Here is a 21784-nt window from a genome sequence, read left to right as displayed (position 1 = left end):
ACACGGCTGGCACAGCGATAAACGCAAACAAAGAGCCAACGCAACTATACCACAAAGGTAAGCAGACGACCTGGCGACGAGTGGTAGAATGAACCAGATTTTATGGACCAGGAGAGTAGGTGACTGATGAGGCTTGATAGAAGACAGGTGTGCAAGTGATTAGCTCCAGCCCCGCCCAGCTCCCGGCCAACCTCCAGACAGACAGAAGGGGGAGGGACCAGCAGCACAGACAACAAGGAGGAAAACACTAGGAACCCTGACAGATACAGGCTAAGAGGACGCTGCCTGAGTTTCTTCTCATCATAAACATAGCTGAAGGTTTTCATACACACCCAATTGCGGATAAATATCACAATTAATTCGATATACAATGGGGTAGCTCTACTGTTATGTTGCAGCTCAAAAGTAAGCTCAGTTAAGTCATTTTTACTGGAAAAATCGAGGTCCCGTCTCCATTCATTCTGTTAGCTGGTTTTGCACGCACTACGTGTAGAAGTGAGTTTTTCTTTATGATGACGACAGTGGTTTGATTGGTGAGAAGCCAAGTTCAATCTAGACGACCTTTTTATTTTATTTGTTTGCACCTTAGTCTCGCGATCACAGTGTCATCCGCAAACATCATCGTCCACGGAGACTCCTGTCTGATCTCGTCCGTCAACCTGTCCATCACCATTGCAAACAAGAAAGGGCTCAGAGCCGATCTTTGATGTAATCCCACCTCCACCTTGAACCCATCTGTCACTCCAACCACACACCTCACCACCGTCACACTTCCCTCATACATATCCTGCACCACTCCTACATACTTCTCTGCAACTCCCGACTTCCTCATACAATACCACACCTCCTCTCTCGGCACTCTGTCATAAGCTTTCTCTAAATCCACAAAGACACAATATACCTCCCTCTGGCCTCCTCTATACTTCTCCATCAACATCCTCAAAGCAAACATCACATCTGTGGTGCTCTTTCATGGCATGAAACCATACTGCTGCTCGCTGATCATCACCTCTCCTCTTAACCTAGCTTCTATTACTCTTTCCCATATCTTCATGCTGTGGCTGATCAACTTTATACCTCTGTAGTTGTTACAGTTCTGCACATCACCCTTGTTCTTGAAAATCGGTACCAGTATGCTTCTTCTCCACTCCTCAGGCATCCTCTCACTTTCCAAGATTGTGTTAAACAATCTAGTTAAAAACCCCACTGCCATCTCTCCTAAACACCTCCATGCCTCCACAGGTATGTCATTAGCACCAACTGCCTTTCCACTCTTCATCCTCTTCATAGCTGCCCTCACGTCCCCCTTGCTAAAGATAGTTAAACTAATTCACAAAAAAACAAAACAAAACAAAAAAGCAAGGTATATTACTGACAGCTGTACAGAAATATGTGATTAGGAAATATCCTTGGAAGAACTTAGAAAGAACTTATCAAAGTTAGAAGAAAGCAAATCCCCAGTGAAAGGTGGCCTTGCCAGTGAGTTTTACAAGGAGTTTCAAGACAATGTTGCAGAATTTGTACTACGTGTGTTTAAAGAGGCAATTGACATAGATAGACCCCCTGCAATTATGGCACAATTATTTAATTATTCTGTTACCCAAACCTAGCAAAGATTGTTTAATTCTTGATAATTGGAGACCAATTACCCTAATTAACAATGACGCAAAACTGTTGGCCCTCATTTTTGCTCGGGGGCTAAAGCCTTGTCTAGAAACAGTTATATATGACTGCTGTTGAGTTGTCCAATAAAGAAACCGATCTCTTCATTCTATTTCTTCTATTGTCAGCCGAATCCTCTCAAACATGCCGACAGTTCTCCGTGGTTCTCTCGTACCGGGCTCCCTCTCTGTCTTCCGCAGTCTTTTAACTACACTACATTTCCTCCCCTCGTGGGTTTAAAAACATCTCTTCAAAGGTACTCCTATTCCAGCCTAGTCTTTCCAGTGTCTGTGACATCAGGTCCTTGAAGTGGGCGGGTTTCCTAACAACCCCCCTGATCTGGCGGTTCTTGGACCTGGTGGCTGAGGTTCTGGTGCAGGGACAGTCTTTTGAGGTGTCTCTACAGCAGGTGGATGCTCTGGCTGTTCTAATGTTGTGTCACTAGTTGAGAGATTTAAAACTCCAATGGCAAGTGTGCAGGTCGAAGGTGTTTGACAGTCCTGATGACTGGAGATCCATTTCCTGCGTACACCCGTTCAAAACGAGTGCTCCTTTGTATGCAGAGTTGGGCAAGTTACTTCCAAAATGTAATATATTACATATTACTAGTTACTTTCATTTAAAAGTAATAAGTTAAACTACAATATTACTTCACATGTAGAGTAATTAGTTACTGATTACATATTACTGTGAGTTACTTTCACCAACCTAAACACCGAAACCTAGGCATTAAAAAATCAAAGCACATACTACTTCTTTCATGGCGAATAATGGAAGCACAGAAGCTCAGATTAACTGGAGCTGATTACACAGAATTACATCAAAACAAACAAATACATGACAAGACACAAAATATATTTTTCTATGCTTTTTTTAATTGCTTGGACTCCAACAACTTCATGTTAGAGCGTCACTAAACATACAGCCACCAGAAGGGCATTCATTTTTTCCATCCCTGAAATAGTATGGGACCAACAGCAACAAATATTAGTGCATCATTCATTAATTATAAAATATGGTTCATTTCAGTCCTGGATGAAGACAAAAATAATACATAACCTCAACTTCATTAAATAAACAAGTGCATAGCTTGTAGTGTAGACTATTATTTCAACAACAACAAAAAACACTACAGCCAAACAGGGTAGACCTGCAGTACAAGCAAGGGAAACATACAGCCTTATAAAGGCTGATAGTAATAATAAATGATAAATAAAAATAAACTATAGGAGGCAATTAGCCTTGACCTAAGGCTCTACTACATACTGCTAAAGAACTTGTTAGCTTGTTAAGAACTTGTTATTTTTAACATGTGCCTGCACATTGTTTTTAATGAAAATAAAAAATTGAATTGAATTGAATTGAAAACGCAGCAGGAGTAGGCGCTGAAAGCGTGCTTCACTGAGACGCTTTCTCTTTAGAGTGAGAACAAGTCCCCCAAGACTGAAAAGTCACTGGTGCACTGGATGGTGTTGCTGTGTTATAGCGGAGTGCCACTTTTTTAATTCGTGGAAACTTGTGCAGGCTTTCCATCACAGGATCAGTTTTGAGATAGTCCACCACCTCTGTTTCCACTGACATAGCTGCACTGGTTACATTGGCCTCTGCATCAAAGGAAAAACAGTCATCCTCATTGGAGGCAGCAACAGGTGGATGAGGATTAGGCGTCAGGGCTGCTGGTTCTTCTGTAAATGAGCGGCACTCCGTAATGAGCAGCAGCTTAATGTTGTCTTTTCTCGTTTCCTCTTTCAACCAGCGGAGCCTAAACTTGGGGAGCGAGACAGCAGCCAGCAAAGCCTCCTTGGGAGTCAAGAGTTGTTGCAAACCGACTTTTGACTGCGGTCACAATGATGTCTGGCAGTCCACTGGTCATCTGCGATAGGCCATGTTTAATTGCGAGGGTTTTGGCCGTAAGAATTTCTAATGTTGGCTGAAGTGTTCCATAAAAACAATTCTCCTCGCCCTGCAAAATGTCTAAAGCAGCTGTGAAAGGCCTCATTATGGAACTGTATTCTTTTAGAAACTGGTACTCCCTGTCGTTCATACATTTAATCTGAAGCTTTGTGCAGAGGTTATTGATGACAGTGAGGGGCATTTCTGTAATGCGGGCATATGCCTCATAGAATGAGTTCCACCTGGTTACAGTAGGAACAATCAACTTCTTACTGCTGACCTCTTCCAGGTACTCTGATGCTATTGTAGAGTGGCTGGCCTTTGTCCATAGCGCAGAACATTTGCCTGTAGCGCTACGATACACAGCCTTGGATTCTGAATTAGATGACAGCCATTTATCTGCCTCATTGTTTGCAATTAAATTTAGTGTATGGGCTGCACATCTAAAGTGGGGAGGCAGTTCACATGTACTGTTTTCAGCATTTTCATTGGTGGTGGAGAGTACACTGTGCAGGTCTGTAAAGGTCACCTCACCACCTTCCTCCATCTCCTCCTCATCAGACTCAGACTGTGCTTGCTGCTGTTGAAACTCCTTGAACGCCTTTACAAAATCACTCCCATTGTCTGTCACACATGCAGTCACTTTGTTGTTGGTCAGTCCATATTGGGAAAAATGTCCTCCAGCTCTGTTGCCATTGCATCATACGTGTCAGCCCCTGAATCTTCTACAAGCTATAGCTGCCTTTTCTCGTTGTAAGGTACCTGTCATAAGAAACGGAGAGATAGTTGAGTTTGCTTTATCAAAATAATCCAGTCATCTTGTACACCAAACATGTGACTGCTCGCCTGAATGTCCATGCGTGCTGTGTATCTACATCACTATCTACAGTAGGCTATTTAGCAATGAACCTGTCAATCAACATAAATATTAATAATAATATAACAATAATAATACCAGTATAGTATTTATAGAGCTCTTTTCCATCAAAAAGATGCTCGAAACTCTGTGGGAGAGGGGGAAGGGCACATCTCATCCCAACCAAATACACTGACTGTACCTTCATCGATCCAGTGAATAGTCACTCCCAGGAAACTCTTGTTATTGCTGCTCCATATATCAGCTGTTGCTGATATATGCAAATCAGATTTTATGTGCAATTGTGACTGGTGTGGTCTGGGATGTGGTGAGGTTAAATGCCCATATTGCTTGATAATGATTTTAATGCCTTTGCATCAAAGCACAACTCTTGCTTGTTTGTTCGAGGTTCAGAATATCTTTCTTAAAAATAACCACCAGTACGACCACCAGGTGCAGCAGCAGCTACTTGTTACAGACAGAATGTACTGTGACTTCATTGTATGTTGTGTCAGTGGTACAAAAGAGGCAGAGCTGGCTATAAACAGGATTCTTCCTGACCCTGCACATTGGGATGTTGTTCTGCCACGGCTTACGCATTTCTGGAGATACTGCATTTTACCTGACGTTCTTGGGAGATGGTACACACAGAGAAGAGATTAGCTACATATTGAGACTGTCAATCAAATTCAACATGTTTTTGCAGAATGGATACAAAGTCAGCACTTGCTTCTTGCAGTAATGAGTCATGTCCCATCACTAAATTCCACATGTTATGCTTCAAGATTGCTGACATGCCAGGGATTTCTGAAGCATACGTCTGAGAACCCTTGTTTAGAGCATTGCCTACATGCTCATCATCTGGATTAGCAGGTTCAGGGAGAAGTGATTCTTCCAGCACCGGTTCAAAAGCAGAATTCTGAAAATGTTCATGAACAGTTTGACCTTTCTCGTCCACCTTTTTCCATTTCTCTGCAACCTGTTTTTCTTGTTGCTCTTTGCGACGCTTCTGGCGTCGTGCAGCTCGCTCCGCGCGCTCTACGCGTTCTGCAGCGTTCACGTTTTCATCGCCATGCTTCGAGAGGCCTAGCCAAACAGTGGGGACACAGTCGACCTTGAACCGAGCCCAGTTTTTTGCTGGTTCTCCAGACACGAACCGTTTGCTGTACTTGCGGTCGTTAGCGAGCTTTTCCTCCGTCATGTCGTCTCGACTTACCTTCGTCGTCGGGTTGAAGTTCGTTCTTCCACGAACTCTTCTTGGTCTGCTATCACTCGAGGTATGCAGAAAACTCCTACTTTTCCTTACCTAAAGACGCTTTCCCGCTCCTGTTACTGCAGTTAACCATCAAGCAAAGAACCAGTTCAGTCATTAAACACGTGTACCTCGCTAAGAGCGCTTCTACAGCGTCATAATTCACTGCGACTACAGAGAACCCCGCTTCGCGCGTTCTCCCACCAATAGGCTGACGGTTCTGCTACTATGGGATATAAATGGTTGCCAGGACAAACTGTCGCCTGACTGCATACGCTCTGTACAAGGTCTTCTGCGGAACAGTTTTGGAATTCTCATTTGAAAACATTCCCTGGAATGCGGTATAGACCTTTAATGATAATGTAACCGGCTATTTTCTTGCCCGGTGCGGGATTCGATACGGGGTGTACTGCACCACAAGGCGACATCACTAACCGCTCGGCTAAAGGGTCAGACCCGTTAGCTAGGGGCTAACGTGTCTTATTAGTAGTTTACAGTCGTCACCCTCCCCGGAAGCGCGCCCTCGCGCTTTGTTATTCCCGCGCTCCGAAGAGACTTCTGAGGATCTGCACACTTCCGGATCCCGCCGCTGCCACCAGCGTAACCGAGGGTTTGTAGATGTCGCCTATACTGTATGAAACTATCAAATAACAAATACGGAGGCTCCACTTTCGCACGAGGACCACTTTATTTGGATTCTTCCCCCAACAGAGCTCCACAGCAACAACACTGCGTACAGCACTTCCGCTCTCTCTTCAGCCTTCAAAATAAGAGCTCAAGGCATATACTGTGGCAACAGCTTATAACAGGAACTTAAAATCACTAACAGGCAAGTCCGGAAAAATAGGTTACACTAAGCTTTGGGTCACCAGCAAAGTTAAAGATGTATGTTTCAAAATAATTCATCTTGTTTTCCAACAAATCAGACACTTAAAAATACAAACGTGACATTTGTGTAAAATGTGTATTTGTGATTATGTGTTGAAACAATTTTACACTTATTTTATGAATGTATACGTGTGAAACCTTTTTGGCTCGAGGCTGAACATGTCTGAAAGATTAGGTGGTATTCAAGTTTATTTGAATAAAGAGGATATTTTATTCTTTATGAAAAGAAAAACAAAGAATTTTTTGTTGAATCTCTTTATCTTATGTGGTACATTTTACATTCACAAATGCAGATGGTCAAGTAAAAGACTGCACATTGTTCAATTTAAGACGGAACTTCAGTATTATTTTGACTGTCTGCGAAATGTTAAAAACAAAAAAGCCATTAAGACTTTGAAAACATGCGATGCCTTGAACATATGTATTTAATATGTTTTATTGTCCCCTGCTGCATTGTTTATAATTGTTTTTTGATTTATATGTTTATCGTCTCTTTGTAAAGTTTTGAACTGGATTTAAATAAAGTTTTGCTTAAAAAAAGAACTCATAGACCCTTTTACAGCCGACGTCATCAAAAGTAGTGCGCGCATCTAAGCAACGGAAGTGGCGAAGGGGCGAAGAAGAAAAGCGTGCCTGGAGAGACGGCACAAGATGAGACCTTCACTGGGGCAGAGAGTGCATACAGGACTGGTGTCCATAACTGGATTGGCAATTTCTCAGTAACAAGCCTTTGTATGCCGACATGGCTCTTCTGGACCCTAGAACCTTTAGTCAGCTATCATCGAGCGCCAGTGGCCTTCCACAGACAGCCCTTCAAGAACTAAGCCAATGTTTGATCAAATCTAATAACGGAGCAACCGTGGCTAATTTACAGAGTCAGCTCATGAGTCTGGCAGAGCAGTGGACTAGGTTAAATCAATCGGGATTTGAAGAATACACAATCAGGTCTATGGAAGATCATGGACCTGAAGGACATTAAGACAAGGTGGAGATGGTGAATAAGAGCTGCTTGCAAGGACTGTCCAGTGTGTTGCTACCGTATTGTTAGTCAGTACAACCTATTGACCGACACATACCACATCCTGGGCCTTGCTTACAAGTTCCTACTTACCCTGTCAGTTACCCAGGTAGCTCGCGAGAAGAGCTTCTCTACTCTGAAATTCATCAAGTAGGCTCAGGAGCACTCCATCTCAACAGCACCTGGAGGCTTTATGCTCATGGCTACTGAGCGAGACGTTGTAATGGCCCTGGACGGTGACCTGGGTATAGATGGCTTGCTGAGAGGAGTGAGCTGCTACGGAAATTGCTAATTTAAGGAGGTAGGAAATATCCATCCAGCCATTATCTGAACCGCTTATCCTGCTCTCAGGGTCGCAGGGATGCTGGGGCCTATTCCAGCAGTCATTGGGCGGCAGGAGGGGAGACACCCTGGACAGGCCACCAGGCCATCACAGGGCACACACACATTCATACCTAGGGACAATGTAGTATGGCTAACTCACCTGACTTACATGTCTTTGGACTGTCAGATGGCTCCAGAGATTCTTGCCACCTTGCTGCCCGTGCCATTTTCCCAAAATGTGCTCCTTATAGCCAGCCTCCTCCTAAGATCAACACATTCCCCTTGTTCTATTTTACATCTATTTTACTGAAGTTATTATTATAAATATTGTTCAGTAATCTTGTTTATATAAAGAGTGGCATGGTCTGTGTGGGTGGTAGTGGTGTATCACTGGGGTGTGTGTGTGTGTGTGTGTGTGTGTGTGTGTGTGTGTGTGGGTGGGCCAGTCTGAGTCAAAAAGTTCAGGGCCATTTTTCATTCCCAGTCCGCCCCTGGATGACCCCCAAGGTTGGACAACCCCGGGGTTCAAACCCAGGACCTTCTTGCTGTGACGGGACAGTGCTAACCACTGGGCTACCGTGCCGTGTTGTTAGACAAAACAACTTCACTTCTTCTTCAAACTCAACACTACCTGCCTTCTACTCCCTCATCCGGCTGCTACTATGCTAAAGATGGAGAACACTATGCACCCTGCCATTCACATCAGATATGACTGAAGTCTGCAGGATCTGATATTCATGGATTGTCTTACATACACAGAGACAGAAATACGTTCACTTGTAACTTTCTATTGGGTGCCAGTGTTCATTTAAAGGCATCCTGTAATTCTTTGTGTAACTTTCCAGTATGTCATTTTTTTAAAAAAAATTCTTGATAGACGCTCCAGAGCATTGGTGCTAACCTACAAAAAGAACCATGTACAGCGTGAGCTGGATTATGCACCAGTATGCCACCAAATGTGGATAATGCAGACTGAAACTGAGTGGGGGCTGAATTCTGTGACTGGAATTTGAGTTCAGAAAAAGAGGACCGATTTTGGAGAGCTGAATTTCGAGCGTGTAAATAAAGTTATTGTTATTGTGATTATTGTATTCTGATAGGGTGACAGGAGAGACTGGACATAGAGTTCAGGATAAGATGGGATGAATGGCCGGTGCCTATTACATTTGTACACACAAACCAGGATGTTGTGGGGTTTTTTTTCTTTTTATTGAAATTGAGCATTTTTATATGAAACTCTGAAAACCTTGCTGAAAGAGTTCAACAAGAAATCAGGGGGACTAAAACATGCAAACTCTCGCGCGTCGCCTCTTTAAAACTTAAAACAAGCGTAGGACTTCTTGCCGGAACACTTCAGGGAGTTGCTTCATTTACCATTTGTATCATCCGCTAATGTAAAACAGCTTCTGAATGTATTCCCTGACCTTATGCACCTCCCTCCGCCTCTTCCTGCCGAGCCAGCCGCTGGGCCACGGCCATTACTATGGCAGCGCCCTCGCCGCTTTCGAACGCTTTGCTTTGCTCTGCTTTGCCCTCGCCGTCTCCGAGGCACAGGAAGTTGATCTCACACTCGGGGGCGAGTCCTTGAACTGTCGCCTGTAGCTGGTCGCGGAAACTGAAGCGAGATGGAAAGAGAGAGAGAAAGAGAGAGAGAGAGATTTGTTTATTGATTTAAAAAAAAAACTTCTTTACACTGGTATCATAAATCATTAATTATAATGAAATATCAATAAAACAATACAATATTTCATGCAAAAACAAAACTGAATAATAATTTGTCATCCATTACTGAGCAGATCATATCATCAGGAACATGCAGGAACATTTATTTGTCATTTATTGATTTATTTAACATGTTTAATTTATTTATTTAACATTTATTTATTTGGCTGGGGGAAACGATATTTCGTTTACCCCAGCCCACAGCGGTGCATCACAAATACAAAAACACATATCCAAAAACTACAAGAACTGCAGGAACACACATCCAAACTAACACATATATGTATTTCCAAACTAAACATTTTTTAAAAAACACTGTCCAAGGGAACGAACGCCAGCCAGGATGACTGTCACTGCCGCCGGCTCGCCCTCGGTGTTATCGGAACTGCCAGTCTGCATGGGCTAGCAGTTAGCATAGCCTGCCCCGCTTCCTGTCAGACCGCCCTTGGTGTTACCTCCTCGGGCACAGCTCCAGGCAGAGCTGTAGTCCCTGGGCCCACAGGACGCAGCAGACCAAGCTCTCCCAGCCATCAAACGAAGACAAATTTAGACGCAGACATGGATAAAGACACTGCATGGAAAGTACTGGGTGAAGCCATCGTAAACTTGCATTTGTGCCACCATCTTCCCACACCGGAAGCGGGAATGCACCGATCATAGCGCCACATTGTCATAAAATCATTTAGGCTATTCATGGCCATTATGAAATCTTTGATGGAACCAGATTTGTTTTTTTATTGCATTTGCCACCCCCTGGTGGTTGTTCTGAGTAGTTCCTTTTGTTAACCTCGGAAACGGGAAGTGCTCCATTTCCTCTCGAAAGGAGCCAGCTGAGATGGTCCGGGCATCTGATTAGGATGCCCCCTGGGCGCCTTCCTTTGGAGGTTTACCAGGCACGGCCAACTGGGAGGAGACCCTGGGATAGACCCAGAACTCGCTGGAGGAACTAAATGTCGACTCTGGCCTGGGAACGCCTTGGGATCCCCCAGGAGGAACTGGAGGGTGTTGCTGGGGAGAGGGACATCTGGAGTGCCCTACTTAGCTTGCTGCCACCGCGACCCGACCCCGGAAAAGCAGCGGATGATGATGATGAGGTTAGGCTCAACACGAGAATCATGATATGGTTGACCAGAGGGTGGCTCAGAGTGACTGGGAGCTGGAGCTGGGCTGGGGCCAGAGACTGGGGTCAGAGCAGGATGATCGCTGATCTTGGACACTGCCACTGTCAGAGCAGCGATCTGTGTGGAGAGTGATGCAAGGGTGCTCGCCGAGGTACGTGAGTTAGTCTGGAGCCTGCTGATCTCTCCAGTGATCTGGGAGAAGGCAGTGCTAAGCTCTGAATGGAGTTGAGTGAGTTGAGTGCTGTGGTCCTTTACCACTGCCTCAAGAGCTATAGGGTTCTGGGGCTTAGGGGCTATAGCTGTCTGAGCGACCACCTTCCCCTCGGGTTTGCGTTGGCTCATTCTGTCTTCAACATTCTGTTGCGACTCTCGGATGAAGACCAGAGACCAGTGTAGTGAAACCGAAAGGCAGACGGACACAGAGCACTGAGAAACCCAAAGGCCTTTTAATGCAGAATAAAATAAACAAACTGCCACAAAATAATAACAGGGGAACCTAAGGTGGCGGGAATGTATGGTGCGGATAGCGGGGTCTGTTTGTGAGATGTGTGCTTTACTACATGTGTGTAATAAAAGCTGGTGTCTAACTTGCAAAATCTTGCCTACGAGTGATAATGGAAATATGTTTGGCGGGATGTTGTGATGATGACGCCTCGCTACCAAAGTCCAAATCCATTGAGCAAGGGGTTGTCTGAGGAAGTCCGAGTCTGTGATCCAGGAACTCAAATCCGAAGGGAGGGATCCGGGGAGAGAGACGCGGAGGGAGATCCCTGGAGGGGATCCAGGGAAACGTGATTGTCACTGGGGATGAAGAGTGAAGGAGACGCAGGGAGCCGTGGAAGTCGCGGAGGGAGGGTCTTGAGGGAAAGAAAAACAGCAAGATGAAAAACAGGAACACAGGCGTTAGACACTGGGAGAAACAAAACAACAGCATGGGGAAAGACACGGGAAAAGGGTTACTAGGAATCACTGGAATAGGCTTGTCAGAGCTTTTACCGCAGGGGTCAGTACGTCGAAGCACAGAGAGGCGTTCTGGGACTGGAGACTTCTTGTAGAGGGCTGCCTGATTGCCGCAGGTGTCCCTGGTGGATGATGGCAAACACCTGGTGCAGCGCAGCGCTCGTCTCCTCAGAGCCCGAACCAAGCGCTCGGATCTTCCCAGCGTGTCCGAGCTGGAGGAGTGGCTCGAACGTACCAGCGATGCAGCTCAGGGCGGTGAAACCACAACACAAATTTGCATATGAAACTGGTCGTTGGTTTGGGTCATTATGCCACTGTATTGTTTATAAGGGTGGGGGTACCTGCAGTCAGTTGAGACTGAAGAGGTCACTTAGATGAGTGATGAAACGTTTCTCTCTATAAACGTTGTGTCCAGATGAACCGATTCAACTTTCTGGGAAACAAACAAGACAAAGGTTTAAAAACCAGTCAATGTTCTCACCCATTGAGAGCGTTTCCTATCGCGCCTCGTTCTTGTGGGATAACCTGCCTGCTGCCATCAGACAATCAGTTTGTTCAGTCCTTTAAATCCAAACTCAAAATTCATCTTTTTGCCTTAGCCGGAAATTAGTTGCCTTCAATTTGAGCACTTCACAACCTGTACTGCATGGCGGGTCGGTTTCTGTCTCAAGTAATTTACCAACCACTGTTCTGCCGAGGAGATTATAGCGTATAAACTGTTCTCTTCTCTTACATGTCTCTCTCTGTGTGATGTCCTCTCCTTCCTCTTCTTGTGTGTGTGTGAATGGTGTGATGTGAGTCTCCCTTGTGTGCATGTGCAGTCTGTCCTCCTCTCGGGTCTCCATGGTGATTGTGGTCGCCCCCTGGACACTGCTTGCATCTCCCTCCTCACATTTTCTTTTTATAGATCTTATAAATCAATATAATTTAGTAATCCTGTTTTAATGTTATATCCTTCTCTGACTCAGACGTGTGAATAATGTGTTTTTGTTTTTTTGTACATGGTGATGGTGGTCGCGGGGCTCAGGTCCTGGGCTATTCCGGTGGCGTCTGGACACTGCTTGACATCCTCCTCATCATATTCTTCATTTATTTTATAATTCCCTTGTAATTGTGTTATCCTCTGCCAACGTTGTATTGTGTGAATTGTTGCTCTCCCTGAGGTTTCTTAGGGAGTTGTTCCTTATTCGATGTGAGGGTCTAAGGACAGGATGTTGTGTTGCTGTAAAGCCCCCTGAGGCAAATTTTTAATTCATGATATTGGGTTATATAAATAAAATTGACAACACTGCTAGCCTAGGTGCGAGATAGGGTGAGGATCTCGGACATCCGGAGGGAGCTCGGAGTAGAGCCGCTGCTCCTTTGCGTCGAAAGGAGCCAGTTGAGGTGGTTTGGGCATCTGATCAGGATGCCTCCTGGGCGCCTTCATTTGGAGGTTTTCTGGGCACAGACAACTGGGCGGAGACCCCGGGGTAGACCCAGAACTCGCTGGAGGGACTACATGTCCAATCTGGCCTGGGAACACCTTGGGATCCCCCAGAAGCAGCTGTAGGGCGTTGCTGGGGAGAGGGACGTCTGGAGTGCCCTACTTAGCTTGCTTCCACCGCGACCCAAACCCGGAGAAGCGGCTGAAGTTGAATGAATGAATGAATGAACACTGCACCCCCCCCCCACTGAAGTTGGCGCCATGGCTGAGTGTATATGACCCCACACACACCTCTCCCAATCTATCTCATTAGTTTGGTCACTGTTTCCTGCAGAAAAAACACATCTATCTTTTTCTGCTTTACAACCCCAGCCACTAAATCCCTCTTACATCTGTCCCTCCCGCCATTAATGTTAACAGATCCAACCCTGCATAAGATGGGTAGTGTAGAGAAAAGTATGGAGATAGAAACAGACCAGCATGAACCAGATAAAAGAATAAAGCACCTTGTGATGCATTATCATAATTTATTTCACAAGTTTTGTCCTTCAAACAATTTCTCAAGGCTGTGATGTGCTTCTTAGAGCGAAAACGTTTTTTCTCCTCAACCAGCTCAAACCCAACCAGCTTCTGCAGATAATAACCAGATCTGTTTAACTTGTCTGTATCATTGAAAAACTCTTTTACTCTTACTGACTTCCCAACATTTTCATCCAAAAAAACATTCATGTCCTCAAGAGAATGCAGATTGATGCTGCGGTATGATGTTTCACCAATTGACATACTGTCAGACTCCGAATCGTCATCCATATCCTCAGCCTCACCTGTCACCTGGGAATCTCCTCCACACTCTCACTGTTTCCTTCAGTATGCCTACCTCCACCCATTACACTCTGTCCCTCACCACTGAGCACATCCTCAGTCCCTGCCAAGCTGCTGGATGCAGCCACCTGTTCAGCTGCCAGTGTTTCTACAAGCTGTGCCCCCAGCTCCGAGGCCGTAGGCTGAGAGCCCATTTCCTCATCTACAACCGGTGGGAAAGGCTGTTCTTCTGACTGACTCCGTTCTTCTCTCCCCGCCTCGGGGACATGATCAGTGGGGGGGGGGGGGTTTAGCTTCTGCAGTGTCTGCCTCCGCTTGCTGTCTATGTGGACATGCAAACTGCTTATGACCAACATCGCAACATTTCAACTGCCTGGAACTAGCATACACCATGTACGAGCCATAACCGTGTCTAAATGAAACCTCCAAACTCTATTGTGGAGAGTCCAAAAACATAAATACCTGTCTCCTGAGTGACTGAACATGTTTTGCCTTCGGATCTGTACATCCGAGATTGACAGTTTTGAAAGCACTGGCGAAATGACCAAAACTCCGCAGCTCACTTTCCATCGGCTCGTTGGACATAAACGGTGGAACACGTGACACTGTGATTCTGGTGGAGGGAACCGACAATGGAGAAACGGTGCTATAGAGATCCCTGATAACTACACCCCTCTCAATCATCTCTCTAACATGACGCTCCTCCTTCAAAAACAACACCACAGCCTTGTCCATCCTGGAAGCCAGCAGTAGATTGCCGGGACCAACTTGCTCTCCTACGGCCAACAAAACCTCCTGCATCGTCATGCTGGGCTCCGGCGGGACTATCACGTGACGGATGTATGGAGGTGGCGTCTCGGAGGACGCCATTCCTCCTGAAAACAACCCGACAAGACCACTGAACACTCGGTAAAAAGTATTAATAAAGTTTACCTGATCACACACACGGAGAATACAGGGAAAGTCCAAAAAAAAAGAACAGCAAACCATTCAAACGCCACGCCATCTCACATCCACCACCCTCACTCACACTCACAACCTCCCAGCATGCAGTGCAGAGAGAGAGAGAGAGAGAGAGAGAGAGACAGAGAGAGAGAGAGAGAGAGAGAGCGAGAGAGAGATGGAGGGGGGATGTAGGAGGTTGACAGAGAAATGGAGGAGAAGGAAGGAAGGAATGGAGGAGGAGAGAGAGTAGGAGGGGAGCTAGAACATGAAGAAGAATGGGGCAAAGAGAGAAAGAGAGAGTAAATGAAGAAAGAAGTATTATTTGAGTTCTGGATGGCCTCTCATGTCTTCTCAACAAAAAACAGGAAACCTGTGAATGTGTCAAGACCCAGTGACACATTCTGCATGCGCGCGCGCACAGATTTAAAAAAAACAAACTTACAATCATGTGGAAGTCTGAAAAGGTCAGAGGTCATGTGGTGGACTTCTGTCCATGTGGTGCTGTCATAACAAGTTCAAATTCTTTTCTTTTTATAATTTCACTTGATTACCCTCAAAGAAATGAAAAGTTGGATTTACTTATTTACCATGCAGCTGTGTTGAGTAACTTCTCTGCAGCTTGATTTATTTATGTGTGCTCAAGGATTTAGAATGTATGTATCATAGTTGTGTGGAACCACCTGCCATAACAGGAAGCCACGTGATGCAGTGATGACAGAATGTATTTCTGTGCATACATCACAGCACTATACGTGGTACATGGCATATAGTAAATGGTGAATAGTAGTATGGGGTAACGGGACAGTTGCTACAAGCCATCCGGTTCTTATATAACCAAAGTGAGAGCTGTGTCCGCATTCTCAGCATAAAGTCAAACACGTTTTCGATGGGTGTCAGACTCCACCAAGCTTGTCCCTTGTCTCCATTTCTGTTTGTAATATTCATGGACAGGATCTCAAGGCACAGTCTGTCCATTTTGGGAACCTCAGAATTACATCTCTGCTCTTCGCAGACAATGTGGTTTTGTTGGCTTCATCAGAACACGACCTCCAGCGCACATTGGGGTCGTTTGCGGCTGAGTGTGAAATGGATGGGATGAGAGTCAGCACCTCCAAGTCTGAGATCATGGTTCTCTACCAGAAAATGGTGGATTGCTCCCACCGGGTTGGGGGTGAGTTGTTGCCTCAAGTCTTCCCTTGAGGAAGTGTAAGTTCAAGTTCAAGTATCTCGGGGTTTTGTTCACGAGTGAGGGTAGGATGGAGAGGGAGATTGACAGGCGGATTGGTGCAGCATCAGCAGTAATGCGGACGTTGTACCAGACCATTGTGGTGAAGAGGGAGCTGAGCCGGAAGACAAAGCTCTCAGTTTACCAGTCAGTCTTCGTTCCAACCCTCACCTATGGTCATGAGCTTTGGGTAGTGACCAAAAGGGTGAGATCGCAGATATAAGCGGCTGAAATGAGTTTCCTCCGTAGGGTGTCTGGGCTCAGCCTTACAGATAGGGTGAGGAGCTCGGACATCCGGAGGGAGCTCGGAGTGGAGCCGCTGCTCCTTCGCGTCGGAAGGAGACAGTTGAGGTGGTTCGGGCATCTGATTAGGAGGCCTCCCGGGCGCCTTCCTTTGGAGGTTTACCGGGCACGGCCAACTGGGAGGAGACCCCAGGGTAGACCCAGAACACACTGGAGAGACTACATGTCCAATCTGGCTTGGGAATGCTTTGGGATCCCCCAGGAGGCGTTGGAGGGCGTTGCTGGGGAGAGTGCCCTACTTAGCTTGCTGCCACCATGACCCGACCCCGGAGAAGCGGCTGAAGATGGATGAATGAATGAATGAATGAATGAATGAATGAGCCACTTGTGTTCTTGGTTTGCGCCGTATAGCACTTACATGCATAAATACAAATTCTGTCAGCTTTGCATCAAATGGCTTCCAACCTTTTTTCATTATTATTATAGGTGAAGACCTGTTAGGAAGCCCTACTCAACAATTTGTGAAGCTGATAACTGAAATATGCTTTATAAATAAAGCTTGATTGGTTAACACTTTAGTATGGGGAACATAGTCACCATTAATTAGGTGCTTATTAGCATGCAAATTAGCAACATATTGGCTCTTAATTGGTCATTATTATGTACTCATTAATGCCTTATTCTGCATGGCCTTATTATGCAACCAGTAAGCCATTAACTATGAGTTTTCCCTCTATAACCTCAGAAGTATTGCTTATTAGTAGCACCATCTCAATATGCTTTGCTTAGTATGGCCTTTATAAGGTGGTAGTACCACAAGAAAGGTTATTCTCCCTTACTAACACTTAATATGGTCTGTTCTTACATAACAAAACACAAAACTACAAGTGTTCATAGTGTTAAATTACTCTAAATTAAGTTTTTTTACTTAGAATATGTTCCCCATACTAAAGTGTTACCCTTGATTGATTGATTTATTGATGACAGTGTAAAAACTTTGTGCTATTGGGTGACAGTGTCTTGGGAGGTAGAACAGGGGATCTGGTAACTGGTAGGTTGCCGGTTCGATCCTCGGCTCTTCCTGGTAAAAATGTGGAGGTGTCCCTGAGCAAGACACCTAACCCCTACCTGCTCCTGATGGGCTGGTTGTTACCTTGCATGGTTGACACCGAAGTCGGAGTGAGTGTATGTGTGTGTGGCATTCATACAGTCCATTTAACATTTACTATGATGGTTGTGAGAAAAACAAATCTTTCTAAACTAAATCTAATATTATGAATGGAATGTGGCTGACAGTTCCAACAGCATTACACTGTAATTTTGGCTATAGCAAAAGTTAATCAATCATAACTGCACCATAAAGACATAAATAGACTTTAAAAACACTATATGTGAAAATACACACATATGTATGTGTGTGTGTGTGTGTGTGTGTGTGTGTGTGTGTGTGTGTGTCTGCAGACATGCAGACAGTCAAACATGAATATTTTCAGAGCTCCATTCATTCTTACTTGGGGTGTTTTTTGTAGACTGCCCCGTCCACCCCCACCGTGGTCTTCCGACGGTCCAGGCCACAGTTGAGGCGGATCTGGTTGGCGATGGTTGCCAGGCCAGCGGCGCAGAGGCTGGCAGAGCGCGTGGACACGGTGTCACAGACCAGACGCACCACCTGACAGTCCACTGGCCCGGCCTCCAGACCCAAACCCACCAGGATCTCCCGAGTTTTCTCCAGACCAGACTCCTCCCTGGGAGACAGACAGAGATCCAAATCTTTCTAGTTTTATTTTAAGCGATCTGTGTATATATATACATGTTACGGGTAATGTGAAAAAAACGGTTAATGTGCAAACTACCCAGTTAATGTGCACATTACCCGCCAGAATGGGTAGTCTGCACACTACCCGCTTGGGCGGTTAATGTGGATGGAACGAACCACATTATCCACATTAACCAGGTAGTCTGCACATTAACCGGGTAGTCTGCACATTAACTGGGTAGTCTGCACATTAACCGGGTAGTCTGCACACCGCCCGTTTGGATGGTTAATGTGGATAGAACGAACCTGCAACTCATCTTTTTACGATATATTGATATTAAATCAGCAAGAGGCCTTTAGCCTAATGACTCATGAAGTGGGGCCATGTGAGGAATCACAAGTTGTGGTAAATGAAAGAACAGACGTTGGCGATATCATTCTGTCTTTAGATCAACGTTTCCCCCCACGAGGCTATTGGCACCAAAGAACACAAACATGAGCCCTCCTCCTCCTCCTCGCTCTCTATCTGATCCCTGATATGAAGGAATAGCCTACACATTTGACAAGGGTGAAAAGAAATATCAGTCTCGGCCATCTCCCATCAGGCTGCTATAGCCTACTCTCACTGGAGACATGCGTCATTCAACCAATCCCAAATGGCAATCACTCCGTGGACAGACTGGTAAATAACACTTTATGGAAGAGGCGTACTGGTGGGGGAAAATACTGAGACTAGATGATATGAAAACAGAACGAGAGTCGTTTTATAAACCCAGTATGTAGGAGCAGAAGCAGCGGAAACACATGTCAAAATGCAATTCCTGTCTGCCAGTCAGGCAAGAAAAATTAATTAACAGGCGATACCTTTCAGATGCACTTTTACACAACCACCAAAAAAGACAAAAAATGTGCCCGATCCCCTCCCTCGCCTGGCTAATATAGCCTAGTGGCAGACTACCCGGTTAATGTGGATAATGTGGTTCGTTCTATCCACATTAACCACCCAAGCGGGTAGTGAGTAGACAACCCGGATAATGTGCAGATAACCCGTTCTGGCGGGTAATCTGCACATTAACCGCCCGTTGGGTAATCTGCACATTAACCGGGTAGTTTGCACATTAACCGTTTTTTCACATTACCCGTAACACACACACACACACACACACATATATATATATATATATATATATATATATATATATACACTGAACAAAAATATAAACACTTTTGTTTTTGCTCCAATTTCCAATGTTTCATGAGCTGAAATCAAAGATCTAAGACTTTTTCTATGTATGCAAAAGGCCTATTTCGCTCAAATTTTGTTCACAAATTTGTTTAAATCTGTTAGTGAGCACTTCTCCTTTGTCGAGATAATCCGTCCACCTGACAGGTGTGGCATATGAAGATGCTGGTTAGACAGCAGGATTATTGCACAGGTGTGCCTTAGGCTGCTCACAATAAAAGGCCACTCTAAAATGTGCAGTTTTATCTTGAAAAGAGACATTTATTAGGCACTGAACTCTGGATTTCACAGATATGCGGGGGGGGGGGGTCCAGAAAACCAGTAAGTATCTGGTGTGACCACCATTTGCCTCACGCAGTGCAACACATCTCCTTCGCATAGAGTTGATCAGGTTGTTGATTGTGGCCTGTGAAATGTTGGTCCACTCCTCTCCAATGGCTGTGCGAAGTTGCTGGATATTGGCAGGAACTAGAACACACTGTCATATATGCTGATCCAGAGCATCCCAAACATGCTCAATGGGTGATATGCCTGGTGAGTATGCAGGCCATGCAAGAACTGGGATGTTTTCAGCTTCCCGGAATTGTGTACAGATCCTTCCAACATGGGGCCGTGCATTATCATACTGCAACATGAGGTGATGGTGGTGGATGAATGACACAACAGTGGGCCTCAGGATCTCGTCACAGTAGCTCTGTGCATTCAAAATGCCATCAATAAAATGCACCTGTGTTCGTTGTCCGTGGCATATGCCTGCCCATACCATAACCCCACCGCCACCACGGGCCACTCTCTTCACTGCACGGTCTGCAGTTGGTACAAAATACCGCTGCTCGGCTCATTACCGGGGCAAGGAGGCGTGACCATATCACTCCTGTGCTTGCCTCCCTCAAATTGATTTTAAAATGTTACTGTTCACTTTTAAGTCTTTAAATGGTCTTGTTCCTTCATACATTTGTGATTTATTGACTTGGTATACGCCCCCTCGACCATTATATTCACAACGTTGACATTAGCAAACCGCTCACCCACATGACGCCATACACGCTGACTGCCATCTGTCCGGTACAGTGAAAACCGGGATTCATCCATGAAGAGAACACTTCTCCAGAGTGCCAGACGCCATCGAGGGTGAGCATTTGCCCACTCAAGTCGGTTACGACGACAAACTGCAGTCAGGTCAAGACCCCGGTGAGGACGACCAGCATGCAGATGAGCTTCCCTGAGACAGTTTCTGACAGTTTGTGCAGAAATTCTTTGGTTATACAAACCAATTGTTGCATCAGCTGTCCGGGCGGCTGGTCTCAGATAATCTTGCAGGTGAAGATGCCGGCTGTGGAGGTCCTGGGCTGGCGTGGTTACACGTGGTCTGTGGTTGTGAGGCCGGTTGGATGTACTACCAAATTCTCAGAAACGACTTTGGAGATGGCTTATGGTAGAGAAATTAACGTTCGATTCACAGGCAGCAGCTCTGGTGGACATTCCTGCAGTCAGCATGCCAATTGCGCGTTCCCTCAAAACTTGTGACATTTGTGGCATTGTGCTGTGTGATAAAACTGCACATTTTAGAGCGGCCTTTCATTGTGACCAGCCTAAGGCACACCTGTGCAATAATCCTGCTGTCTAATCAGCCTCGTGACATGCTACACCTGTCAGGTGGATGGATTATCTCGGCAAACAGTAGCCCATGTGTGTCATCTTGAAGCTGGTCACAGCTTCATAAATGCCGCTGCTGCATAAATGCTGTTTGTCAGACTACGGAAACAGTTTTAAGCCGTCACTTTGGGCTCTGGGAACTTGTGGTGGACGCCTGCCGTTATTTTAAACTTTTAGGTCCTTTTTATCAATTGCCGATCTGCAAAAAAAAAAGGTACATGCTTTTATCTATCCTTGGCTTGACTATTGTAGTGCACTTTATTCTGGCATCAGCAAGGGCTCCTTCCACTGTCTGCAGCTGGTGCAAAATACTGCTGCTCGGCTCAGTACCGGGACAAGGAGGCATGACCATACCCCTCCTGTGCTTGCCTCCCTCAAATTGATTTTAAAATGTTACTGCTCAATTTTAAGTCTTTAAATGGTCTTGTTCCTTCATACATTTGTGATTTATTGACTTTGTATACGCCCCCTCGACCATTAAGGTCTGGGTTTGTTACAAAGGGTGATCAGGTTTTTGCTGTTAGAGCCCTCACACTATGGGACTCTCTTCCTGTGGAGCTAAGACAAACCAAGTCACTAGCTTCTTTTAGATATCGTCTTAAAACTTTTCTTTTTATGAAAGCTTTTACAAATGTTTGATCTTTGTTTTTATTTATACTATTTTATGTTTACTCTTATTTAATCTTACTCTTATTTTTGCCTTGTCTGGTTTCATCTTTTTTTTGTGAAGTCCTTTGTAATATTGTTTAAGAAAAGTGCTATATAAATACAA

At 45.2% G+C, this 21784-nt stretch overlaps 1 protein-coding gene across 1 annotated transcript in view; it reads right to left on the bottom strand.

Moving 5' to 3' along the window:
* Positions 1-9093: 9093 nt before the first annotated feature.
* Positions 9094-21784, bottom strand: part of LOC130116809 (hexokinase-2-like) — a 107711-nt gene continuing 95020 nt past the window's right edge. Inside the window, exons 10-11 of the mRNA XM_056284869.1 lie at positions 17869-18102; positions 9094-9508 (exon numbers count right to left, since the gene is read on the bottom strand). Of these exons, the coding sequence (XP_056140844.1) occupies positions 9319-9508; positions 17869-18102 (424 nt within the window). The 3' untranslated portion in view covers positions 9094-9318. The remainder of the gene's footprint in view (positions 9509-17868; positions 18103-21784) is intronic.

Source organism: Lampris incognitus, chromosome 8 (genome assembly GCF_029633865.1).
Source record: "Lampris incognitus isolate fLamInc1 chromosome 8, fLamInc1.hap2, whole genome shotgun sequence".
In the NCBI taxonomy this organism is placed as follows: domain Eukaryota; kingdom Metazoa; phylum Chordata; class Actinopteri; order Lampriformes; family Lampridae; genus Lampris; species Lampris incognitus.
This window is presented reverse-complemented; position numbering and strand designations above follow the sequence as displayed.